This window comes from Harpegnathos saltator, unplaced genomic scaffold (genome assembly GCF_003227715.2).
Source record: "Harpegnathos saltator strain DR-91 unplaced genomic scaffold, Hsal_v8.6 scaffold202, whole genome shotgun sequence".
In the NCBI taxonomy this organism is placed as follows: domain Eukaryota; kingdom Metazoa; phylum Arthropoda; class Insecta; order Hymenoptera; family Formicidae; genus Harpegnathos; species Harpegnathos saltator.
This window is the reverse complement of record NW_020229987.1, coordinates 1,248,712-1,275,502: the sequence shown is the minus strand read 5'-3', so window position 1 is coordinate 1,275,502 and position 26,791 is coordinate 1,248,712. Positions and strand designations below refer to the sequence as shown.

Genomic DNA, 26,791 nt, shown 5'->3' with positions numbered 1-26,791 from the left:
CGGCCGATCGCCGATCGCTCGCAAACGCAGAAGAGCGATCCGACATGTCCGCTGGCTTTTTATCGGAGACCCGCATGAGCCGCAGCGCGTATTACGCGGCTCCGCGGGCACATTGTGCGTATTTTATACGTGTTTGCGCAATTTCCGACGACTCGCTGCGCGAGCGGGTGCGTGAACCGGCCAACTGTTTATGAGATCGGGAGGGGTTGGACGCCGCGCTGGGGCAGCGCGCCGCGCTGGTTTACGCGACGACTCGGTTGCCGTTTTATCGGTCGGAAGATATTCGATTTATTAATATCGTTGGTTAGGCACGTCGGATTCGTTTTATTGCCGCCCGGAGTCCCCCTCGCGCCCCGGCTTCCCCATTCACGCGCGCCCGCGGATTCTCCCGGCGCTAATCGCGCCAACTCGTCGAAATTCGCCGGATGATCGCGCGCCGGAGTGATCGCGACACGTTAACGAGACGGGGACGAAGGTGGAAGTCGTAGGAGCCGGCTAAGTAATGAAAGAGCTTAACTCCCTGCGTATACGGAAGCCGAGCTGCGCTCGGCGGAACTTTTCATCCCGGCAAGCCGGGAATCCACGTCGAGTCGCACTCGACATGGATATCTCCGATACTTGGTCGCATATATACTATGTGATGCGTTACAATAGAAACCGATATATTCATTATTTCCCCGAATGAAACCACCTGTCAATCTCTCCTCGTCGAGTCGTTGAATTAAACAGCGCGAAGATTTCATCTCAAAGATGCAATTACCTTCTGAATTTATACAGTCACCCTCGGGGTGCGGGATTTCGCCGACCTCGGGCCGCTTTTGACCGTTCAGATTAGCGCTCTCGCGTGTCCGGCGTGTCGCATAGCCGGCAGGTAAATCCGGCCGGAGCGGAAAGATCTCTCCTTTCGCGCGCCAAGTGCACCCCGGTCTCGGCGCGACGGCCAAATGCGCGTCCGTATGTCGCTTAAGCCCATTTAATCGTCGAAACGAAGAGAGAGAGAGAGAGAGAGAGAGAGAGAGAGAGAGAAAAAGAGAGATTTCTCTTCTCCTCTCTGCTCAGAGCGAGCGCGACAATAGGAGGAAGCTGTCGTCGAGCGAGCTTTGTGCGCCCGCGGAGGAGCTTTCCGTGGGGTTCGCGCGCTCGCTCTGCCGAACGCGGATCGAGGGAGGAGGGAGGAGACGGGGCTAGGGGGAAGCGCGACGGAGGGTGCCCACGGTCGTTCTACCATGTCGGCGCACCCACGCGAGCGAGTCCCTTTCATCCGCTTCGCTCTTCCTTGTTTGCCCGCGGCGCGCTGTGGATACGCGGCGCTCGTCCTGGATACGCGCACCTTCCACAGCGTGCTCGCTTCCTTGTCGCCGGCACAATGGCACATCTGCCGCCACGCCGACGCTCGCATGCGTCGGTCGGCCGGGCGCGAGGAAGTCGAAGACCTGCCTCCCTCTCGGCCTCCCGCGCCCCCGCCCCGGTCGGTCGGTCGGATCCGCACTTCGTGTCCTGAAACAGGGTCAAAGAGAATCTCTCCTCTCGCTCTTCCCCGTGAAAATGTGAGCCGCGAAGAAATTCGCGGAGATGAAAGGGGCAAGTCTCTTTTTTTCAGACCTGTCTTCTTCATCTCGCTCTTCGTCGTCCTTGCAGCGGGTGGATCCCGCAGACTTGAGAGACGACGAGACGAGACGAGACGAGACGTTTGAAGGAGGAAGAATTAAATTTCGGAGCGCTGTCAGTCTTAATGAATTGGACCGCGGTGATTGAAGGTCCCTTCTTCCGCAAGATCCTTCAACGCGCAAACACAGCGTCCCCGCGAGGATTTCAGCGCGGCGCGGCGCGGCGCGAAGGTACCTTCCGTCGTTAGCTCGGTAGCTCCGCTCTGGAATTGGAATAAAAAACCATATGCGTAAATGGGGCAAAACGGGCGGCATAAATTCAAACCTATTTACGCGGCAAGGGTGGCGTAATTTATTGCCCGCCAACGTAATGGAAACGCCCATAGAGAAAGAGATCTCCCCGGTGCAAATTCGATTATATGCAGTCGTATCCCCCGAGTTAGACTGCCGCCGGGTCCTTCCCCTTCCCTCGTGCCTCCTATCTCACCGTCGGTCTACGGCAAGTTAAATTAAAAAACGTGCCGCGTATATGGACCTTTATATTTCATAGCGGTCGCGCCTCTCCGTTCGCTAATTGCGAGTCCAGGACCGTGCCGTTCCTCCTTTTTATTTCGATTCTCGTTTCTGTCGCCGCAACCAGCGAGTCATGATTCCCTTTCTTTCCCCATTTTCCTTCTTCCTTCCTCCTGCCGCGCGCTCTCCTTATTCAGCGATTGTCAAAACACAAGCCAGCCGCGATTGTCGTTTTATGGCTCGTTCGCGGCGAGATGATGAAGGAAGGAGACGTTGTTAGGGCGACGATTGTTTCCCTTCAAGACTTCAAGGAGCTATTTGACTGGATTAACGAGCGACACACAGATAGCCGTTTATCCGTGTTCTTAATATATCTATATATATATATATATATATATATATATCAAATGAAACAATTACTGGACATAATAATAAGTAAGTCGAAAAATTCACGGCATGTTCTCCACCTCTCCGTCAGGTACGCCACCAGAGTCAAACGTGCGTGAGTCAATCTCTCACGCACACGACGAAACAAATGAGATAATTCCTCGCTCGATATTGCTTATGCCGCTATATTAACCAAGAGCGAGGTCCTTTCTCTCACGATCACTCGCAACGAGCTGGAACAAGTTTGCCCCTAAGGGCGCGACAGCAGAAGCTCTCCGCAGCGATAAAACCGCGCGCGCGCAACTATAAACCCTGCGCGAACTAGGTGTAGGTGAGCGAAACGAGCGGTTCGACGCGTCCTCCACCCTTCCGCAGCGGGTCTCGCTGCAAACCCCCGCGGCGACGCTTTTTACGGTGACGGACGACTCCTGGAGGCGTGTCGACGTGTGTGCAGCGGAACCGACAAAGGGTGGGTTCGCGTGATCGAAGCCCGAGGAGGACGCCCACGGAAGTCACGAGGTCGCGCAATCGCAAAGACACCCCCCCCCCTCCCCCCCGTCTCGCCAAATTCGAGACAGGGTCGTCGTAGACGCCGAGGTCGTGAGTTCCTGTTCGATTCGTGAGAGGAGAGGCTGTGACCGTGTAATCGCGACCGTGGAAGAGTCAGCGATGACGACTCCGCCGTGGGCGAGCGGCGGATCGCACTTCGTTATCGCGAGTTCCCCGACGGGAGTCTACAAGTTCAACGATGTAACATATGGCATGCAATATCATCGGTGCTAAAATAATATGACGCGACACGATGAGCCATTTGTGCGATCCCTCGCGCTCATACCTACCCCTAATGCCATTCGCGGGAAATAGTTGCACAGAATTGTCTCTCCGAGCGGCCGAAACTTTCCCCCTCGCGAACTTGTCTCTCCTGTGAAGGATTAAAAATGCTCCGAAACATCACACCTGCACTGTAAAACTAGGCATCGGAACATGTCTGTTAAAATTGGAGTGTTGGTGTGTTATTTTGACACATCAGCTGGCGTTGAGGCACTAAGTGCGTCGAAATAATTCGTTTTCTGTGTGACAAAAGTGTGTTTTAATAACACACTTGTCTGTAACACACCGTGTAACACACTGCAAAAACGTGTTACTTTTCCTCAACAATCCCGTGACACACGTAGAGCGTGTTATTTAGACACAGAATGATAATCGAAATACACCGAGAACGCACTTGGATGATATATTGGATAACACACCAAGTCACGTAACGCACACCAGTAATGTGTGTCATGATAACACACTAATTTCCTTAACACCTGTTTAAATGAACACACATATGTGTATTAAAAAAAAAATACATGTGAGAAAAACACAAGTCGACAAAATCGGCGATTACTCGCCTTCAAAGAAAAGTATCGTATCCGTTGAACAAATTGATGTAATAATAACTTGCTTTCATATTATTACAGACCAAATGATTAATTATATGTTATTCATTATTATATGTTTAAACGTAATATGTTAAATAACGCGAGTGACTTAAAATGGATGAAATGCGTAAAAAAGATTCATTCATTTGTTGCACGCTTGTTGCATTTCAAAGTAACACACTTGGATCTGCAATGTTGCTCGATTCACCTTCGTCACACTGAAAGTGTGTTTTTATACACCTTTTCAATTTTAATACACCTAAGCATTAACACACATACAAACGATGAGTATCTTAAAACACATACGCAGATGTGTTCTTTCAGCATACATATATGTGTTAATTTAATTTGCTGATTTTGTATATCTAAAGCGGAGACGTACTTCAACACGCTTCAAGCGTGTTGTTGCAACACACTTCAGTTTACAGTGTGTAATTCCTCACAAAATGCCGGTCGATTTTCACTTCGAAATTGCCGGGCGCTAACCGGAAACCGGCTCAAAATCCGCCGTGCGAGGAGCGCGCGAGAGCACGGAGAAGCGGGGCTTTCGAGCGCGCTTCCTCCGCGGTTGAATTATTTAACACACCCCGCGCGATGCACATTTCATGCATTCACGCGGCGTGGCGGTTGATGTAGAAATCGGGCAGCTCCGACGTTCATTTATCGCGCGGCTTACTTTCGGCGGCGCGGCGCGGCGCACCCTTTCGCTGGTAATACCGCCGGCGCGTATGCATGACAGATTTTATGAGCATCAAGCCTGCGCGCGCGCATAAAAAGTGGCCCGTGCCATCTGTTAGCCCGTGGTCAGGTGGAAAATTTAACGAGCGTCGCGACGCGCTCGAAAGGGAAACGCGCGCATCGATCGGCGCGTCTCGGTGTACGATAGAGATCGTACACGCGCGCGTCCGCCCGCGCCCGATACGCGCGGATATTAAGGGGATCAATCGAGTACGCGCGAATCAGCCATGAAGGAAAGAGACAACCGGCTGGCGACGAAGCGAAGCCGAGCGAGAGCCGTTCCACCGGCGGCGTTCGGCTCCGCATCGGCGATGTGCAAACACGCATAAGCGTACAATCGATCCGCGTATACGGTCGAATGTGCGCGAGTACAGGACGGGGAGGGAAGAATAAAAAGGAAGAAACAAAACTGAGAGGGGGTGAACGGAGAAGAAATATACGCGAATGATCTCGAGCAAGATTATAAAATGGCGTCCCTCATCCCCGTGACCGTTCTTAATTTCGCTCGGTTCCTTTTGTCCTCGCTCGCTCTCGCTCTCTCGCTCTCTCTCTCTCTCTCTCTCTCTCTCTGTCTGTTTCTCTCTCCCTCTCCGTGTCTCCGTCTCTCTCGCCACCGCCTCCTTTTTTCTCTTCTTCATCTTCTCCTCCTACCAAGGGCCTCCGCTATCTTTACTTACGGCAGCAGCTCCTCGTTGCTTACCGAATCGAAGGGAAGCAGTAGCCCGTGCTCAAAGGAACTCCCGGGGGATGATTCTCGAATTCTTTTGCGCGACGATTCCAATGAATGCGACCGCCGCGACGCACCGATAAGCTCCGCGGTGTGTCGCGTTATTAAGCGCAGACAACGCTCTTATTTCGCCGGGATTTTCAATACCCGACGAAATAAGGTCTCCCTCATTCTTTTCCTCCCCCTCCCCCGCCCCGAGCCCGCCCGCCAAACTCTCTCGTTACTTTCTGGAGAAGATTTTGTTGATCCGCGATGAAGGCGTGCACAGCTCGCCGGCTACGTATCTTTAATACGAACGTGAGATTACAGCGAGGGTGGGGCTGAGTTTGTCTCTCCAAGAGAGAGACGAGACGTTGAGACCGGAAACCGGGAGGATCCATCGTCTGCCCAGCTGGATTCCGCTTCGCGCACTTCGTTGTTGCACTTGATTTGCAGGAATACGTAAACGCAGTGCGGATCCAGGATCAGCTCTCGCTTTATCGTCCATCTCCAGCGCTCGATCGCGTCTCGCTTGCCGCGGTTGCGGGAAAATTGACGCGGGATCTGCCTGCGGGAAAGCGGCGATCGTTTGCGCCATCAAGCTGAAACTCTCATTGGCGAAGAAGGCGGAGGTTCTCGCGTCGACGATCACGCCTCGTACGTAAGCCTCGGCAACATGAGCCGGGGAGAGAACCGCTATACGCGCGCACAGAAAAAGATCGGCTTACCTTCGCCGGCGTCTTACCGGAGGCACCTCTGACTTTCTGTCTGAAAGGATTAATACCATCCACCATCAGCGCGACCAACGGGGCTTGCGTCGTCGCCGCCGCTTCTCGCCGGACCCGCTCCTTCGCCCTCTCATCCCTCCGCGCTCATCACCCCCGCCCTGGAGGCTGGAGGGGTAGCGGAGCACCCCAGTGCGCCGGAGTCGTTTGGTGGCGCGCGCCATATTGGAGGCGGTCGAGCTCCTCGCCAATCGGCACCCAACGGAACGTTGGCGTGGGTGCTGTCTGCACCCAATAATCCAGACACGTGCCCCACCAAGCAGCCGCCACACCCACGTGTGTGTGTCACGTGCGCACGAGCAACACGAGCCGCTGATGAGAGGCAGTCGTGCGCGTACTCTCGCACTGTGCTCACCCTGTCGAGCGTTTTTGGTGGTCTCGTGTGTGTGCGCGATTTCCTGCGTCTTTCCGCAGGAAATCGACGATGAGTCGTGTCTAGACGGCGAGCGGCTGACGATGATGATCCGTCGATTAACCCTGAAATTGAGCTGAATCGTTGAGCTTCATTATCGGTGATTGGAAACGTGTTGTCTGATGATTGTCGTTGAAGGAGGTCGTTGATAAAGGTGCGCTCTCGAAGCATTGATCTTAGAATAGGAGAAGAGACCGTGAGCTTTCACTCTGACGTAAAGACGCTGAAGTTGGACTGTTGCTTTTTTGCTAATTGAGGCAGAAGATGAGCGAGCCGATTATAGTCGTTGGTCTAAAGCAAGATCTGTTAGTGCTGCTACTTTTGATGTAACATAACTGGGGTCCGGTGAAAGGGTTGAAGGGAGGAGACACGGTCCGGGAACCGTGGAGAGTGTAAACGTCGAAGGACTGATCAGCGGAATTCTACAACGGTGGTGGTTACGCTGAAGTCGACGATACTGACCTTCCAGAGGCGCCAATGTTCAAACGAAGTATCAGCGCGATAAGATAAAGTTAACGAACAGTTGACTTGTTTATCGGGATTGTGAAAACTTTGCAACAAATAACCGTAGTATCGACGTTACTCATGTCGTCTACAATCTAAAGAAAGTTGCAGCATTAGATATCGCAGCGTCGTATATATATATATATATATATATATATATCTGAAAGAGCTTGCGGCGAGTGAATTTTGTGCAATCCGTGATTTCTTCGAGCGCTGATCGAGAAGCGAGCGATATAGTCCAAGCAGGTGCGAAGGTGACGACTTTCCCGGGAAAGTCCTAAGAACCTAACCGGGAAGTGAAATATACACTTGCTGGGAGAGCTTCAACGAGATCCTAATTCAAAACTGAAATGTTGAAGAAGCCATTTCCATTCCTCGTACAACATGCTCGCTTGTTGAAAAATTGAGAGTCCCGCATAAAACTACATACATACTGCAAGTCCGCGGAAAACCTGAGGTCGCAATTCTTCAAATTACCTCTGAGACGAGCTCGGATTATTCGCAAAACGGCGTCATCCTTCACTATCAGTGCTCATGTATGTAACCTTCATGAAGATAGCGTGCGCTGAAGATACTTGTTTTCGTCTCGGTGAAAAGGATCACGATCGCCAGTAGACGAGGTCGCGATATCTCTCTCCCGGTAGTCTCGTGACTCGGAATGCTTCTCCGGTTCTCGAGAGCACGTCGCGAGCACAACGCCTAGATAATAGCAGAGAGCGCGGCGTCGCGCGCGCAAAAGTGGCAGCTATGACTATGATAAGCCTGGAGATGTTGGGGTGCGAGGCTCTTCCTCTGGAAGGGATGTACCAATCGCGAAGGCACGACGTCCTGACGCCGCAGAGCAGTCCGGAGTCGCGGAACGTTCGCCAAGAAGGTAGCAGCGCGGATCGTATTGACAGTGTCGGTTCCGCGATATCCCACGCAGACATGCACCCGTTAGATCAGCCCGCCATTGAGCTCGGCCTGCCTCCGCACATCCCGGAGATCCTCTACTGTAAGTGTCCAACAGCCGCGATAGACGAGACAGCGTCGGAACGCTGTCGGGATCGCTCGACGCTCGCTTCTTTGTTTCCGCGAGTCTTCGCTCCGATTTTCCACCCCGGAGGATACGCGAAAACGCTTCTTCTCTCACGTCGCAATTATCGCGGGATGAACAATCGCAAAGACGAACGGCGGCGCACGTGCGCTATTGTCTTATCCGGAGGTGTGACGTAACACAGAGAGATGTTAACGTAACAGGCAGGCGATGATAGCGAGATTAATTACTCCGCTGTAATGCTATATAATAAAACGTTATCTTAAACACTGCAAATATATATATATATATATATATATGTATATATGTATATATTGTGCTTATTTATTTTGAGATGACAACATCTCGCGCAGTCTTCACAGCGCCGGTATTGCTGTTACCTCGTGTCACTTCGTGTCGCCGCGCGCTTTGACTCTCGCTCATTGCTCCAATATCGTTATGTTGCAGCCTCGATACCAAAGTGCGGGGGATGCCAGGAAGTGATTTTGGACAAGTACGTTTTAAGGGTGCTCGAGAGGTGTTGGCACGCAAGATGCCTCACGTGTCGGGATTGCGGTGCCAGGCTGACCGACAAGTGTTTCGCGAGGAACGGCCATGTGTTCTGCAGGGAGGACTTCTTCAAGTAAGCACCAATAATTGCTAACACGACTCTGAATACTTCTCAAACGGACACCGATATAGATCACATTGCGCTCACTGTTCGTATTCCCGTAAGATTAATGACTTTGAAGCTCGTGCGATATTTCCAACTGATACACCTATTGATTAATCGTTCCAGATAGATCTCCGACAGACACTTCTGTTCCGAGAGACCGTTTCCATTATTCCTCCGTAATCGAAAAATATATACCTACCTACCTACCTATGTATTTACGCGGCAGCTATCTTCGTCCGTGCGCAAAATCTCGATCATTTACGAGTGTCTCATCCGAAACATTCATCATGGCCTGCCATATACTTGTTGAAATTTATTTTTCATACACCGCCAATCGTATCTTGAAGAAAATGGCTCAGCCTCGACGGGAATTTATCAAAGAAGGAAATTAAATAAATCTCGCCGACGCGACTTCGTCCGACGTTATTTGTTCGACTTATCAATTTATCGACAACAGGCGAAGTACGTATGAGTAAGGTGACGGAAGGTGTAAGAAATGTTATTTCTCGCAGCACGTGTATCGACCATTCCGGTATCGATTCCGCCGTGTCGGGGGGGGGGGAGGGGGGAAGGGTAGCGTGCTCCTTCCTCATTTGTCCGTAAGACAAGTCGCCATTTTTCTTCCCCTCGAAGCTAAATCGTCTTCTTTTCAGTCATACTCCTCGCGCTCTCTTGCCGAGCCGCGCTCTTTTGTCTCGAGCATCAGCAAGATTCGAAGAAATCGACGCTGACGAATCTGACGTCAAAGAACGAATTGTATCTGACATTTCTCGCGAATCTCGCCGATCGCCGATCGGCGCAGATTGCGTCATCTCGCGTCTCCACACGAAATATTCACGTACACACGACAGCGTATAGCGTTTGTCATTAATGTGTGAATGTAATGTGAAAATGTTGTATGTTGTTGGTGTGACAGGCGTTTCGGGACGAAATGCGCGGGCTGCAGCCAAGGACTGTCGCCTTCGCAGGTGGTAAGAAGGGCGCAGGAGTTGGTTTACCACCTGACGTGCTTCTCGTGCGCCCTTTGCTCTCGCCAACTGGACACCGGCGACGAGTTTTATCTCATGGAAGATAGGAAGCTCGTCTGCAAGCCCGATTACGAGCAGGCGAAGGCGAAAGGTGAGATAAGCGCCGTTATCCTTTGACCTTACCTGCTGCCGGCGGATACCATTCTCACGAAGGCAGACGGCAGTCCTCTTTCTCGCGCAAATTTCATTTTTCCGCTACCGTGACGTAATTTCATTAACCTATGACTTTTCTCTACCCTCTGCCACCTTGTCTCGCGGTTTAATCTCGAGTAAATAATTTTCGCCGTTGACTCGTGCATTTTTATCTTCCGGATATGCGCCGTTACACGTGAACGGCGATGAGAGATCCTTTTTTTTCTCTCGACGATTAGAACGCGCTGGAAAAATTGTCCCGGATAATCTTGCGATTTTTCGCCTGGCGGTGAACGCCAGGGTGAACGCGAGGCGCGTTGTATCCCTGTATATAGATGAGTATATCCGAGTAGACTTCTAGCGCAGCTGACCGAATTAAGCGCGTGTCACACACGGCTGAACAAAAAACTGACGTGAAAAATCTAACGGTCGTCACTGGAATTTCTCAGAATTAGCGGACGGGGGAAGCATAGACGGTGATCAGCCCAACAAGAGGCCGCGAACGACGATCACGGCGAAGCAGCTCGAGACTCTCAAGCTGGCATACAACACCAGTCCGAAACCGGCGAGGCACGTGCGAGAACAGCTGTCTCAGGACACCGGCCTCGATATGCGCGTCGTTCAAGTCTGGTTTCAAAATAGGTAAGAAAAGTCGGGCGGCACTTGTAAGGTTCCTTGGATTCCAGGTTTCGTTTTCTTTCTTATCCTGCGTGCGACACGCGGTACACTGAAACACGCGTACGCGACATCAGGACTCCTCCCGATTCCCGATCCCACGGTAGAATATCGATATAAACGCCGAATTTAATCACGTTCCAACAAACGGCCAAGCTGAAAGACGACAAGAAAGAAATCCGCGCGGAGATTCCGGGAGAAAAATTAATTTAGGATCCTGACGAAGTCATCAAATTAAGAGGGAGGCTCCGATTCATCGTCAGGATTCTGCATCCGCATGGCTTCTGCTATGGTTTCTCTGAAGCCATTTATAATGGAGGCAATCGAGAGATATATATATATATATATATATTCGTGCCTGGAATCCGAGGAAATATATCGTTTCTCCCAACGTCGAAAAGTACGAAATAACGTGATTGATTATTACAAATGGGCGCGTTCGCGTTAATTTCGTAAAGGTGAATCGTCTCGCTCGCTTCGAGCTCGAGGCTCGAATCGAATAAATCGAGAAGACGAGTGAGTGTCTGCAAAGTGCGACGAGACTTGTTCTACATTACGTCACGATCATCGCGATGCTCGCAGGCGTTGCACTTTCTAGCCGTATACGCGCGTGCATTTTTCCCTCTTATCGCTCGAGTGGCACTACGTGATACCGTAGCACAAAGTAACCGTTTCGCTGTTTGGAGAAAAATGTTTTATCGGCAAAAGTGGTGTCGCGGTCGCTTATCGCAGGTGGGAATGGTCCGCTAGAAAGCGTCCGTGAAAATAACGCGAAGGATAAGTAAATAAGGTTTCTATCAATGACTTTGGAGATAGATGCGCACACCACGCAACACGTAAAAGTACGTAAAATTCGCGCACGTGCGATTCGCAGTTTTCCAGCGAATTCGCTGGCCGATACTCGACGTAATGCGAGATTAATGTACGTCGTCCGCCGTCGCGAGAGATAAGATACATTTTTCGTTTTTTTTTCTTCCTAGAAAGCGCGCGGATGTGACGCGAGATATAATAGAGACTAGAAATTTATACGGGATGCTAGAGATACGAGGGCGCTTTATTTATCATAAAATACCTGATACCCGCGCGCGGTACATAGTACAATGAGCAAAAGTTGTTTGTCGCACTCGGAGAATTTATTCTTTGCCGCCGCTTTATCGGCGTCGGCGATATTAGAGCGGCGATAAAAGGCAACTTTCACATGAGAAATTTCGAGTTATTGATTCTGAGATATTTCTATAATGCGATCCTCTATCTTTAAACGCTCTCTCTCTCTCTCTCTCTCTCTCTCTCTCTCTCTCTCTCTCTCTCTCTCTCTCTCTCTCTGCTGCAGAAAGATGCAGAAGCCTCGAAAGTTGCGCAATGAGTCGTGCTATTTATTGTATGAATCTGTCTCTGGCCAAATCGCGAGACATTGTCGTTATTATCGGTAATCGGTTAGAAGTTCAGCAACAGTTTATCGGGAGTCGTATCGATCGAATTCGATCGAATCGACAAGACGACTCGAAGAGACAAACTTTCTCGTACGCCCCTGATACCGAGTAATCCACGTTTTAATCTTTTTGACTTTGCGGACTTGCGCAGATTTTCCCGATGGACAATAATGTTGCGCAAACTCGGAAGCTTCAGGCGCTCGTAGCGACAATTCCAAATCGCAAATTACCGCAAATTATAATCATTACAATTTCTTACCTGCAGGAGGGCGAAAGAGAAGAGGCTGAAGAAAGACGCTGGTCGGACAAGGTGGTCGCAATACTTTCGCAGTATGAAGGGCACCGGTGCTGGCGGTCACTCGCCCAGGCACGACAAGCTTCTCGACAAAGACGAGTTGAAGGTAGACTTGGACTCCACCTTTGGTCATCACGGTGAGTCGCACTGCCATCCTACCCGGTCTAAAACACAGAGGACAGCGTTAGCCGGGCGAGAAAATGCGCGTAGAATCGCCGAGAGTTCTCGAGATCGATCAAAGCTCGACTGTAACTCGTGTACGTCGTCGAACTCTGAAGTTCGAGCGATTGAATTCGCTGGAAACTCATCGTTCGCTCAGCATTCCCCGAGCACGTCAAAATTATTCCCTCATTATCGCCCGGCCGCCTTTAAAGCGATCGAGACGAGCGGTATATTAAACGCGGTACTCGTTCCCGAGGAAGTACAGGTAATAGCGGGCATAAATTCAAGGACGGGCCGCAATCTTCCTGAAATCTCGGACACGGTGAGCCGGCAGTTAGCCTCCGCGATCTCCTGAATATTTGAGGAGATCGTCTTCCCCTCGGGGTAGCAGGCATCTGCTACTGGAAGCCCCAGACACACAATGGATGCGATCGCCGGCCGTGTCTCGGCTTTCGACTATCGAGTTATAATGTCGAGACGATCGCTCATCGCGAACAGACAGTTCCCCGCCCGCGCGCGCGCGCGCGCGCGGAGCTGCTAGCATCCTTTGGGCCATCCGTCTGTCGAAAAAATATTTCCCTTCATTCATCAACAACACAGCGCGTTCATTGACTTATCCGACGCGCTGCTGTACGGGGAAGAAGGATCGCTGAGTGAAGACGAGACGAAACGAGGCGGCTCGGTCGGAGGAAGCGGAATTTCCGGTTCTCTCCGAAGAACCGAGAATTTTGGATCTCGAGAGAACCAGAAGTTCCGTCTCTCCTCCGATCGAAAAGCCCTGACGTTTGCCGTCACGCTCGAATTCGATCGATCTTTCTTTCTCCAATCGTTCTATTCTCTTTCCCATCTTCTTCTTCTTCTTCTTCTTCTTCTTCTTTTTTTTTCAATCGAGAATTCTGTCCGCAGACTTGAGCAACGACAGCTACGGCACGGTGGTAAACATGGGCCTGGACGGCGAAGGCGCGAGTCCAGGCGGTGGTGGTAACGGAGCCGGGGGTGGGCCGCCCCGCGGTTATCTGGGTGCGACGACACCTCCGTACCTGTCAACGTCCAGATCGCCGTCCTTACCACCTCAGTTCCCGTACCCGCCCGACGCCGGCCTCTCGGTGTACACCACCCTCGGTAAGCGGATTATCGCAATCCCAAGGCGCGTTCGGAGGAGACTGACGCGACCGGCTCTTCCTACCGACGTTCACACTCGGAAATTTCGTTGTTACTACTGCGTAACATCCTTAAACCTCGAAAACGCAAAGCTTCGAGGTTTCGAAGAGAGCCGAAGCTTCGTCGATATAATTCATAATCAAACCACTTCCTAAAGAAAATATGAAACACGAACAATATTAGGTCTCGACAGGCCTGTACACTGGGAAGCAAGACGGTTTCGACGGTTCTTTTTCTAGTGACACGGGTAAACCGTGAAGTTGCAAATTTGAGAGTCACTTACGCAAAAGAGAGAGAGAGAGAGAGAGAGAGAGAGAACCGCGATCTGTTATTTTGCACAATTTGGTCAAGCAGTGATTCTCAAATTTTAGAGATGTGCGAACTATTCGAATTCGAATCGAATCGAATCGAACCTAATGTAATTCGATTCGATTCGAATCTGAATCCCTATGATTCGAATCCGAATAATTCGAAAATTTCGAATCGAAGATTCAATTACGAATCAAATATATTAGCGTGCATTATATTTGCATGCATCAAGTACAAAACGAGACATCTGGGCCTGTATTGTTTGAACCCTTAACTTGTAATTAACTTAACTTATAATTAATAACTTAATTATAAATTACTTTAAATATTTAAATATATATTTTACTTTAAAATGATATTACAATATCAATATCCCCTTTCATATTAAAACCTTCCATCATTATGTACATGTTTAATAGTCATGTTAAATTTTTTAATGATTCGATTCGATTCGAATTCGAATGAAATTTCATAGATTCGATTCGATTCGAATTCGAATTAAAAAAAATGAGATTCGATTCGATTCGATTCGACATAAAAATTCTTGATTCGCACATCTCTATCAAATTTACAACTACACGGATTACAGACTCAGATCTCCGGAAACGGATATTTGAAAGAATCAACGTTCATTCGGCTCCGACGGCCGCGGCGCACAGTGTTGCGATACAGGAAATTGATGTTCAGAAAGATCCGCAGCATTCGATTTTCAAGCGATTAGGATTAGGCTTTTTTTGTTTAAATGAAGGTGAGACGATTCTACCTACAATTTGACCGAGCGATATTTACGATATCAGGAATCCTAACGAAATCTTTAATAGACAAAGTATGAAATATTGATACATTTTCAGAAAATGATTTTTTCGACCTCTGTCAACGCGCAAACCATTACAATCGCCAAACTATGAATCCATGGATTGTAAATCTTTGACTACTCAACTCGTAAACTCCGAACCTGCGGAGCAAGCTGCGGAAGCAAGAAACAAGGAAATTCGAAGATTCAGACAGTTCAATACGCGGAAAATTTCCCGAGCAGTAGCAACGAATGAAGATTTAATGTATAAGCTATTGATTTCTTCGGATTTATACCATAGTTCGGCAATATTATAACCTAGGTTTGCGCGTTGACAGAAGTCGAGAAAAATCATCTTCTGAAAATGTATCAACATTTCGTACTTCGTCTATTAAGGATTTCGTTAGGATTCCTGATACCGAAAATATCGCTCGGTAAAGAATTGCAGGTAATCTTCTCACCTTCATTCAAACAAACAAAAGAAAAAAATCGTCCCAATCGCTGGAAAATTCCATGCTGCAGACCTTTGTGAACGTCAATTTCCTGCATCGCAACACCGCGCGCCGGCTCCGCGCGAACGAACCCGCGAGCGCAAGGGGTGAAATTCGGCGAGCTCGTGGCTGCAGGCTTTACGACTGACGCGAGCCGTATGCTTCCAGGAGGGCCGGGCGGCATGGTGCCAGGACCAGCGTCGGATCTCAGCAACGAGTCCAGCGGCGGCGGCGGCGGCGGCGGCGGCGGTGGCGGCGGCGGCGGAGGCGGCGGCGGCGGCGGTGGTAGCGGCGGTGGCGGCGGTTACCCCGACTTCCCGCCGTCGCCGGACTCCTGGCTCGGCGAGCCGCCACCCCCGCACGCTCACCACCATTCGCACTCCCACTCCCATTACGCCACATAACCCGCCAAAACCGCGCGCCGCCAAATACCGTATAGAATAACGTGCTACCGGCGCGGAGCGTGCACCTGACGCCGGCGACCTGGCTCGTCGTCGTCGTCGCCGTCGTCATCGCCGTCGTCGTCTTCTTCCTCCGAAGAGAAAAGCGCGACGCGCTAGTAACCGCTCCACTTTCCGCTGAGCACTGGGGAGGGGGCGGGGGCTGGGGGGTGGTCACCTTGGACGACCCTGGGCCGTGTCTCGCGATGTCCGCGGGTTGTCCCCGTGCGAGAGGATCCGTTCCTCGGGAGAGGAATCCCCGTCCTTTTCTCCCGACGCGTCGGTCTCGCGCGACCTTGCCTGTCGTCCACGCGCGTCGCGTGGCGCACCAGCGACGCAGGCATCGATAATTATGCATCGATTAATGATATTATGAAATGATATTACGGCGACGCTTCTCTCGGAAGCGCGCGACACGGGACGCGTCGGTCGGTATCTTTTTCTTAATTCGAGCGACCGTCGTTTATTTAATTTCGATTGAGAAGAAGATCTTGATATCTCCCCGCGTCTTTCGTTCAAACGCCGCGCAACGCCGCAAACGATGACTTATACGTTACTTCAGCATTCCGCTATTTCGAAGAGCACGCGAGACGACACGTCGCGAGAAGGGTACGGGAGATCGCTCTCGGTGAAGACGGCGCCCGGCGTCTTCGACGTCGGCGACGAATCGCGTCCGACATCGACGTCTCATACGGCTTGTGTGTGTGTGTGTGTGTGTGTGTGTGTGTGTGTGCGTGTGTGTGTGTGTGTGTGTGTGCCTGTAATGTACGAAGTTATTCTATACCGGTATTTTACACCGTCCCTCTCGATCTCTCGTCATCCACGCGGCCGCCCGTCTCGACGCCGCGTTACGTCACACTTAATGACACACGTACGATTCGCATTCGATACTACGGCTAATCTAAATATATTTATGTACAAGTTCCTCGTTTCTCTCGGTATTACGGAGTTTAATTGTCGAATAATAAAATAGAAGGTAGTGTTAAACGTGCCCCGGACTGTTCGATACGCGGATATCGCGATTCGTCCTGACAGGATTGCGAGCGGAACTCGGAGCGGACTACCAACTGTAGATCAATGTTGCTTTGACTCGCGCGGTTTTGCACAGTTTTCACGAAAGCGTCCTTGTGAGTGTTACAAGGATGTCCTGAGAGAGCGTCCCGAGACTCTGTTCTGAACAGTCGATTATAAATATTGATTTCTCACGCGTGAACTCGCGCGAGAAAGGCAAACATTTTCTGACCCGGAAGCATTTGGAAGCATGTTCGCTCTTCGTGAATTTACGCCGATTTACGGGAGGGAAGACTCAGGATTGTGTCTCCTTGGACGCGTATTCAATCGCAAATGCATCTTTCGATGTTTCCTTCTGCGGTAAGATTTATTCACAAGATATAGAAGGCAGAGGGGAGAGAGACCTACGGTTTTCGATTAACGGGTGATTTTAAAGTCGCAAAGTTCGTCGGACAAGTTCCGCCTCGCATCGTCACGACGAAGACGATTCCCCCGTATGATACATACCGCAGCTTGAGCCCGATTTCCACGAAACAAGTTCTCGCTAAGGACGTCAAGGACGATAATTGGCACAGGTCCAGCGTCAGTTTCAGCGTGTCTATTACTCGCGGGAGGAGCGGAACACGCGAGGAAATTCGAATCGTCGATCGAGTCGAATTTCCCTCGTCCTTTCATTGTGTATAGAGGCCTTGTACGTAATATCTCCTTTCTGTCTATTCAGATTCTCGAGGACGTCGAGATAGAACACCGCGCGTGTGTGTGCGTGCGTGCGTGCGTGCGTGCGTACGTGCGTGTGTGAGTGTATGCGTGTGCGTATGTAATCTGAATTCTTAGCAAGATTTTCATCTTATCGGATTGTCCGGTCGGTTGTTGGCGAAAGTCGGATACTTGGAGCCTGAAAATCGGGCGTGCGTTGGCGCGATCTACCTTGCTTGCGTGTGACGCTCTCTCTAGAACCTTGAGATATGTATTGTAAATAGTACGAGATAGACTCATAGGGAAGATCGATCCGATTAGGAAACGTCGCCGATTTTGAGTTGATTCTTCTTCAAGCGCGAAAAATCGAAGTCGTTTTGGGTTAACTCGCAGTGACCGTGCACGTGTGAGGCGTCGATTTCACGCGGGGCAGTCTTGCTTTCTTTCCTTTCGGAGATTCGGCTCGGCGAGACCGACAAGCGCTACACTTTACGGAAATAATATTCAAAATCGAGCGAAATCGCCTCGGGGACTTTTCTTCGCTAGTCGCGGAGTTCGCGCGAAAGTCGCGACGCTCGTCACGTCGAACACTCGCGGCGATTGTACGATATGAACGGAAAGAACGCGGGACACGCTCAGTCATCTTCATCTCACGAACCTCATCATCGGAGTGAGATCGATCGCTGCTTCCGAACTCGCTGACCGCGAGTTCAATTTTACGACACGTTGCTACCGCTTCGCGCGTCGATCCGTTCCGCGCGGTCAACGATCAAAATTACATTAACTTCGAACCGCACCTCGCTGCTGATCGATTCACGAGGTCAACGTAAAGCCGTCGATTAACGATAATTCATAAGCGACCCGCCATTGTGTATACAGAGAGAAGAAATCGGGAGGCTGTTCCCGTCTCGTAAGTCGCAAGACATGTTAACAATCAAAACAAATGAGAAGACATTAAATCGAGAAATTGGCCGACTCCGAGTGTCGACGACAAAATCGCTAGAGCGTAAAGCGCGTTGCAGTAACATATGAGGCACGTCTGGATCTTAACAATTGCTTTCTTGTCCTTCAATCAGCCGTCGAGACATGCCGAAGCATGCTCATTGACGTTCACAGAATGCACACAAGCACTCATACACACATATAGCATGAAAGAATGTACATATTTCGTCTTACATCATATATATATATATATATATATATATATATATATACTTTTTATATCGTGCATAAGAAATGAAATATACAAATGTTACGTTTCGTAGACACACGCGTTACTTCAATTTCAGGTTTATTCGGTCGTCATAATTCTTTCGACTCTCTCAGTCATGTCGTTTCTATCGCGAATGTCACTCCAATTTCCACCTACATTTCAACTTACAATTACGCCGTAACCGACCCACGTGTCTCATATTCATTGTTAAGCGGCATGCTTGCGTGCAACAACACGAGCGGAAGCAGCGGCAGAGACGTGAGAACCCGTCACTGTAGAATTGTATATAAAATCCTTCGGTATCTCGCTGCTCTCAAGCCCCTCTCTCTCTCTCTCTCTCTCTCTCTCTCTCTCTCTCTCTCTCTCTCTCTCTATCGTCCCTCCCGATATTTCCCCTCATTCTCCTCTAAGCGTTCGTTCTATCAGCGGGTGCGACTGTCGCGAAGGCGTAGAAAGGAAACGCGAATGGGAAAGGTATACTAGACCAGTAAGAGAGATTAATGTTGTACAGTATAAGAATCGTACTTCTCCGCTCCCCTCGCCGGGTGTGCGCGCGCGGCCGTAGGAATTCGCGTGTCCGGCGCAGTTCGTACACTTCACATCACACTATGAGTTATTACGGATCTTTATATTATTATCTAGTCATGGAGTGATAATAAAAATTCTATCATAATCTTACGCCGTTGTGCTCTTTTATTTCTGCGCGAGTCCCAATGCCGGCGGCGCGCGGAAGCCGCTTTACAATTACGACGCATTACCCGCGCATACAGAATCGACACTGCGAGTAATTCTTATCGCACGATACAAACGTACATTTCACTCGTGTAACGTAAAATTTGCATTTATTTGCTTGTGGATAAATTAACAAGCGCATGAAAAACAAGACGTTACTCGTTAACGGAATAAATCTATAAAAGAAGAAAACAATGTGTCAACAAAAGAAAAAGATACATCTCGATATCGAATCAAATAAAATTGCAAGTAAATGCAACTTATATACATGCAATTGATACATGAAATCGTCGAAAGCGTCCCATCGTTCGCATAAGTGACGTGAAATGATTTCGCATCGTCATAATCTCGGTCGAATCATTTCCTTCGCTTATCGGGGGATACGCATAAGTTCTAAATATCAATGGCACTTTATTCATGTGGTGGCTATGTACAGAGAGAAAGATACTACATTATGATACATAAAATACTTATGTACACACACGCACGAATTTCTGTTAATCATAAAGCAAAATACGTCAACGAACGAGTGCTGATCGTAAGCGACGCGATTCGACGACGCCGTAATCAACACTTGGAAGAACCTTCGCGGAAAAAGAACGTCTACGAAAATGTCATACATGTGCGTATTCTATTATATAAATATATACAAATTCAATGTACAGTGTCGTCATAAATTCTCCTCTGTTTCGTCTTCTTCTATCTTTAGCGAAAATAGCGTTTGATCCGTATGAAAATATTTCTCGTTTAGAAATTTTCTCGTTATTAAAAAATTTTGTGATACACGTTACAATGCCTATCGGTATATATCGTAATTCTTTGTGCCGATATGTACCGTTTGTTTCTCTCATCTTGTAAATACGAGAAAAGGACAAATAAGAAACAGACAAAACACGATAAATTCGTGCAATTGAACAATAAATCCTCGAGAACGTTTAATCACACGAATAACAATGTTATGCTGCTTTCCTCTTCTTCGTTCTTCATGCGTCAGTCTGTGATCTCTGTTAATCGTTCAAAGGTTCTTCGAATGTCCTCGTCTTCTTTAAGACATTTTTCGTGATCATTAGCTGCTTTATTATCGCCTTCTCGACGTTCTTCTTATTCTTGTTCGAGGCGGATAAGTGCTCAAACGTGTCCTCCAATGCTCTCCTTGTTTTCATCAGTCGTCGCTTTAACGATTCGTTTTCTTGCTTCAATGCCTCCACCTCGTCAAGACCTATCGAAGAAAACAATGATTTGTTATTTTGGAGCAAACCTGAAAATTATCACAAGAAACATAACACGGAACGGACAACAGAAGAACGTGAATATGACAAAATAACCGTTGAAAGACGAATGTCATTTTAGAACGCACACCTTCTATCGGTAATGGACTTTGGCTATTTGCGTCTCGAGTTCTGTGATTGCCATTCCCATTCTCTTCATCGCTTAACAGATTGGTCATCGATTCTGTGATTTTTAATGTATCTTTCAAGGGTCTCACGGTAGTGACGGCAGCGTCACTTTCTATTCCTAGATCCGGCGAACAACTGGACTTGCTGCGCGCTCCCATTGTAGAATAATTCGTCAGTTGCCAATACTGCGAGTTCTATAAAGTAAGAAGATTATGTTTTGCATCTAATTATCGAAATTATCGATGCTGAACGGTTTCAATTATAAATGAAAAAGTGTAAGATATCAATTTATCATGCGATCATCTAATAGTTTTATTGGAATTACGTAATATTATATATCACGTGTCACGTGTAAATTCACAATTTGTGTAATCGTGATAATTTTTTATCAATAATGACCGATTGGCCGACAATATAAAAATCAACTATGCTAAACCAATCATATTTTATATAAAACTTTCACAAATAATTACACATCATGCAAACGTCTCATCTTCAACATAAAAGTACTTTAAGAAGCTTTAGTTTGGACCTCGCAAATGCGCTATTAGACAGCTACGTTCAACATTAGAAACTTGCGATGCAAACTAACGTTATAAGGTTGATATTCTTGCAAAATGTCATCGCAAGTTTGCTTGAGAGTGGTGTCCGTGGGTATCGACGACACCCCGCTAGAGCTCGGCGCCGAATCGCTAGCCTCGCACACCGCCATGTGCCTTCTGAACTCTTTGTTCGCGGTCTCGAGTTCCTGCACTCTTGCTCTATGCGAATCGTTGATCTGATTCAGATCGGATATCTGCACAATGAACGCATTACGTATAAGCACGCAAGCATGAGAAAGCAGCACTAAGGATTTCCACGCTGGGTCTCGCTTACCTCTTTGCTGAACTTGTCGTGCAGCGAGCGGACGGTTACGTCATACCGACTCTCCATCTTTCTAATTTCTTGCTCGAGCCTCAATTTGTCATTCGTCAACTTGCTATTCTCCACGAATATTTCACTGTGCGAAAGGGTGAGGTGTTCCAGTTCTCTCCTAAGGGTGGATATGGTTGCCTTGGCAGTTTCAGCTTCCTCCTCCAGCTGTTTGATCCTTGCTCGTAGCTGAAAGAAGTCGAAAAAGTTTTACTTTCTCGAACGTTTCCGCGAACTTTTACTTTTAGCATATAAAAGAAGCGATCATACAGATTCGTTTTCCTTGTTAAGGATCAACAGAGTATCCGTAGTTTTTTTGTCGTTGTTCTCCCTGAATTGCAGCAATTCGGACTGTTGTTTGGTCATTTCGCTCGCCATCTGCTCCATGTCGTTGATCTTCTTCTCTAATTGCGTCTTGCGAATGCTGTTCTGTTTCTTCAAGGTGTGGAACTCGTGTATCCTCTTCTCCAGGGAAACTTGCAACTTCTCGCAGAACCTTTGCGATTTCTCCAATTTCATAATGAAAGGAGTTAACTTTTCGTCGATCGTCTGCAGAGAAAGATCAATTCGTTTTCGTTATCTCGCCTAGTTCGCCAGTTAAAGTACTCGGATTAAAATATCAAAATTTTAATCTCTATTCTAAAAGGATTTCAAGATATATTCTACGTTTGAATTCTACGTCTGAACATCTGTTGAATTATCTAAAAATATACAGATTCACTTACACAATCAAAGGAGACTTTCGTAACCAGATCGTTCCTCAGGGCGCTAAGTTCCGAATACAACATATTGTTCGTTTCCTTCAATTCCTGTATCTGGTGATTCATGTCCAGATCGTTCAGATCGTTCTGGTAGGTCTTGTAATAAGGCACATAATCCGTGGAGTCTTCGGAGTCGCTGTGTGTCTTCGCGATATACTTGGAAAATCTGAACCGGCTGGGGATCTTGTGTTGCGTCTCTTGCAAGCCGATTCTGGCCATGGAGACCGTTCGATCAGGTTCGGAGAACGCCTCGGAATCCGACTGCGAGGCCTGATTCTTCACCGTCTCTGCGATGTCCTCGGGTCGAGTCTTCTTCCCGGAACTTTCGAGCCTGTCGTTCGCGATGATCACGTCCACGCCGTCCTGTACGGAAACATCGTCGAGAGCGCGCACGAAATCGTCCGACAGCATCTTCGAGTTGAACAAAACGTCCAATACCATCTTCTTGTGCTCCGTGCCGGCGGTGTCCGCGCGTTCGGCGTTCTTTAACATCTCCTTCATGAATTTCATCAGATCCTTCAGATGTGTGCGCAACAGCTCACAATATTTCTTCGCCCATTCGCTGTCGTCGCTACAGCCGTCAATCTCAATACCGATGTCGGGCTTCGACACTAGTTTCAGCCACTTCAAGTAGTCTACTTCCTTCTCGAGATCGTTCTTCTGGCTCGTCAGCCTACGAACGTACTCGCTTAACGTTTTCATGTCGACCGTTCCGTCTTCGTTGATGTAATTCAGACAGGCAGTCTCGTTCACAAAAGTAGCTCTGATGCCGATCTCGGACAACTCGCGAATCAGACTCGTCAGTTGCGAACTACCGGTTTCCTGGACGGTTTCGGGCTTGTTGCGGCATCTGTCGGGGCTGTACGACGCCGTCATGTGATTGTGCAACTTGGCGATCTCCTTGTTTTTGCTCCAGAGTTCCGTGTTAACTAGCTTCTGCAGGTTCTGAGTCTTCACCTGCAGGTCCTTCGTCAGTTGCTCGATCTTCCGGTTCTTCTCCTCGATCTCGGTGTTTTGTACTTTCAGTTGCTCAAGTAACTCTTTCTTTCGCGGAAAACCGTCGTCAATGATACTAGTGTTCGTCTCGGCATGCCTAAGTTTATCCAGCTCGATGATTTTGTCTGTCAATTCTTTCGCAACGGTTTGCTTCTCTGTCTCCAGTATTTCGATCTTTTGCTCCTTATCATGAAGACGTTCTTGTAGTTCCTGAAACAAGAAATACGAATCAGTTTAATTCTCATGGAACTAAGACGAAATTTTCATACAAGTGGAGTTCTTAAGCACACATTTATGACACATGTATTCTTTAACAGAATACAAACACAAAGATATAAAAATAGTTGTGATGAATTAAAAAAATATATATATTTATTGTATTAAAGATTATTGTGTTAAAGTTTTATATTTTTTATACAAATAGGTTAACCTATTTATTATTGGATATAAGTGTGTATGTGTGCGTGTGCGTGTGTGTGTGTGTGTGTGTGTGCAATTTCTGTATCACATTCACATTACGTTACATAAAACGTTAATAAAACATATTTGCTATAAACGTACTTCAGATTCGGCCTGTATTCGTTTTTCCAAGAGATTCTTCTCAGTTTTTATCGTCTCGATTTCACCCCGTAGATCATTAATGTTGCTTTCCATTTCTTCGAAACGTTGCTGCAAGCATAAAGTATCGTTCTTGTCAATAAAAGCCAAACTACTACGTTCATCGAAAACATTTTATTCAAAGATATAATATCGGTTACAGCACGAAATTCATAAGTTCACGTATTTAGTGCGAGGAGTGAGTTTTTGACGGATTTTGAAGGTTCAACAAAGGAATAGATTGCCAAAAGATTACATGCAAGTTATTTGTTTTTAGAAATGTGGACAGGATTATTATTATAATTATTTGTTAACTTTCGTTCTCTTAGACCAACATCGCGGCGGCACGAGTGTGACAATCATCGGCTCCTATAAAAGAAAAACAAATTTCCTGTCACCTCTGTTGCTTCTTGATATAAAAAGAATTTACCATTCTGAGGGTTACGGTTAAAATCTTGGAAATGTATACTGTAGCTATTTGAATTCTAGAAAATGATGACTCTTAATTCAACTTTCAACTATTAGTTTACAAAAATGTATATTAAAATTTTATAATACGGACTGACGATACTCGTGTGTATTTTCTTTTTTACGACAAATCCATGCGATTTTTTAAATAATACTTCACCACACTTCACTACAAATCGTAGCAATTGATAATCCCAACAAAAGCGCACTTCGACAAATATAATTATATATTAATCAGGTATTATCAAGTTTATAAATGTGCGATCATGCTGTATAACAGAACGTACGAGTGTTAGTATAAATTATAAATACACAGAACATCTCAATCGAGATATCGAGAAGAAACACGCACTCGACAGCACCATACCTACCTCCATCCGCATTGAGGTGCACAGACAGGAGAACATATTTGGTTGCGCTTGAACTTTAAGCTCAACCAGGATCGGGGTAGAAATGAAAGCAGAAGATTAATCGATCGATCGATTCGTGGATAGATACTCTACGTCAGTGCTAACTCGGTCACGAAGCACTGGTGAATATCTGTTTCCGCAAAGATTATGTCGGCATCAACTCTATTTCTTCGCGTCCACTGGTTTTACCTATCTAGCTCTGAATTGTTACAGCTCCCTGTGACCGCAATTAGTTAACAAAATTTACATCATTACTCCAATATCGTTTCGTTACTCTTATCTAAAACTTTGAGAAAGAAAAGAAAAGTTTGAATCTCGATAATCAATTTCGTCAATTCTCACGGATTCTCTACGTCGACTGAGAACTTTTGGTTATTCTTTACGCGTGTGTCACGCAGCAAGTAACAATTTATTCTCGCTGTATCGATTATAAAATAAAGCTTATACCGTACGTTATATATTTTCAGAGCATACGTTGCAAGTCGTTGTCGAATACCGAGGGCTGAAGGATCGGCGACGAATCTCTATCTTTTTTGTTGTACGTGTTATTGTACTGCTCGTGTATTATTGTTCGTTCGGCGCTACCGCGGCGGCGGCGGCGGCGGCAGATCGGTCGAGTTTTCGTACGAGGACTGCCGCGTGCCCCAACGTATAGACCGTAAGAAGCCTCGAGAAGAAGCGACGGCCTCTATTAATAGACGACGGCCGCATCTTCTGCATGGTATTCCCAAGATACCAAGCGGACCACATTTTAAGGCACGGAGATCTTTCCCCGAGCGACGCGAACGCGACTCTTTCGGAAACGTGGGCGATGATTTTGTCATCAAAAAGCAGGTTAAATGAAGAAACACTGGATAAACTTATGTAATTTTTCTCTCTAATATTCAATATAATAAAATAAAAAAGAAGAAAAGCATTTATGATATAAGACCACTTTTGAAAAGGTTAATCTTTATAATTTTGTTCTCTGCGAACATCACATGCAAATTTATTTGCGTAATAACATCCTACTTACTCTCCTATAAAAAAAACGAGGAAAAAATATCTCTCACATTAATTAAATAATCAGTAAGTTAGAAAAAATTCGCTGGCAATATATCACAAAACATTTTTAACAACGGAAAACTGCTAATCAAAAACAAACCGTTAAAAATTGATATCGTCCAAAAAGAAAAAGAAGCTATGAAATGCAAGATAGATCAAATAACATACAGAATAAAATATTACGTAATAAACTTGATGGCAATTCCCGCTTTGGAATGAGTTGGTTAATATGGAATCCCAAGCAATAAGAGTCATGCAGTGACAGTGACGATGGCGATAAAGTAGAAAGGAAGAAGTAGAAGTTAGATGAATTCAGTGATTCTGAAAGAAAGAGAAAGAGTCTCCAATATACCGAGCTGTCCGACATCGTGCTTCTCACCAAGCAAAGTGTCTCCGCGATCCGTTATCACACACACGCAGAGACCAACGAACGAAAACCAAGTAAATCGCAATATTGACCTGTTTGTAGGAACTGTTCTCGTTGCCGTCCACGTTTTTGTCGCCAAGGTCCTTCAACAGAACGAGATCGTGCTCGTCCGCTCTCACCTTCGTGTCATCGGAGTCTCGCAACTTGCGCAACTCCATCTCCAGTTCTAGGATCCTCCGCTCCTTCCGCGTGTTCGCATCCCGCGCCTGTTTCTCGCGCTCCATGAAGCCCTGTATCGCCCTGATGGCTTTCTCGTGCTCGCCCTCCATCTTCTTCAGCCTCTGCTCCGTATTTTCCGCCTGCTTTTGTGTGTTGCACAGTCTGAGTATCAGTTGCTTTCTCGCTTCTTCCTGTCGTTTCAATTCATTGTCCCTTTCCTCTAGTTCCTGTAATTAGTACACTTTAATAATAGGATTATCATCTTTTATCGTATAGAGCGAGTCA

General features: G+C 47.4%; 2 protein-coding genes across 8 annotated transcripts in view; one reads left to right on the top strand and one right to left on the bottom strand.

The window, feature by feature from the left end:
• Lim3 (Lim3 homeobox protein) overlaps window positions 1–17,661 on the top strand; it is a 51,575-nt gene extending 33,914 nt beyond the window's left edge. Inside the window, exons 1-7 of one of the 2 annotated variants that reach the window (XM_025298039.1) lie at window positions 6,340–8,070; window positions 8,560–8,734; window positions 9,684–9,886; window positions 10,377–10,569; window positions 12,298–12,464; window positions 13,396–13,611; window positions 15,412–17,661. In XM_025298039.1, the coding sequence (XP_025153824.1) occupies window positions 7,824–8,070; window positions 8,560–8,734; window positions 9,684–9,886; window positions 10,377–10,569; window positions 12,298–12,464; window positions 13,396–13,611; window positions 15,412–15,647 (1,437 nt within the window). In that variant the 5' untranslated portion in view covers window positions 6,340–7,823 and the 3' untranslated portion in view covers window positions 15,648–17,661. Of the gene's footprint in view, window positions 1–6,339; window positions 8,071–8,559; window positions 8,735–9,683; window positions 9,887–10,376; window positions 10,570–12,297; window positions 12,465–13,395; window positions 13,612–15,411 lie in introns of those variants that run through there. The other variant, XM_025298038.1, reaches the window with a different exon arrangement.
• A 1,612-nt stretch (window positions 17,662–19,273) lies between these two features.
• Window positions 19,274–26,791, bottom strand: part of cnn (phosphodiesterase 4D interacting protein centrosomin) — a 30,455-nt gene continuing 22,937 nt past the window's right edge. For 3 of the 6 annotated variants that reach the window (XM_025298033.1, XM_025298032.1, XM_025298034.1), the window contains 8 exons: window positions 26,380–26,733; window positions 23,963–24,070; window positions 22,370–23,611; window positions 21,915–22,193; window positions 21,609–21,833; window positions 21,325–21,528; window positions 20,695–20,926; window positions 19,274–20,554 (listed from right to left, as the gene is read on the bottom strand). In XM_025298033.1, the coding sequence (XP_025153818.1) occupies window positions 20,343–20,554; window positions 20,695–20,926; window positions 21,325–21,528; window positions 21,609–21,833; window positions 21,915–22,193; window positions 22,370–23,611; window positions 23,963–24,070; window positions 26,380–26,733 (2,856 nt within the window). In that variant the 3' untranslated portion in view covers window positions 19,274–20,342. The remainder of the gene's footprint in view (window positions 20,555–20,694; window positions 20,927–21,324; window positions 21,529–21,608; window positions 21,834–21,914; window positions 22,194–22,369; window positions 23,612–23,962; window positions 24,071–26,379; window positions 26,734–26,791) is intronic. The other 3 variants (XM_025298035.1, XM_011146689.3, XM_025298036.1) reach the window with 3 other exon arrangements.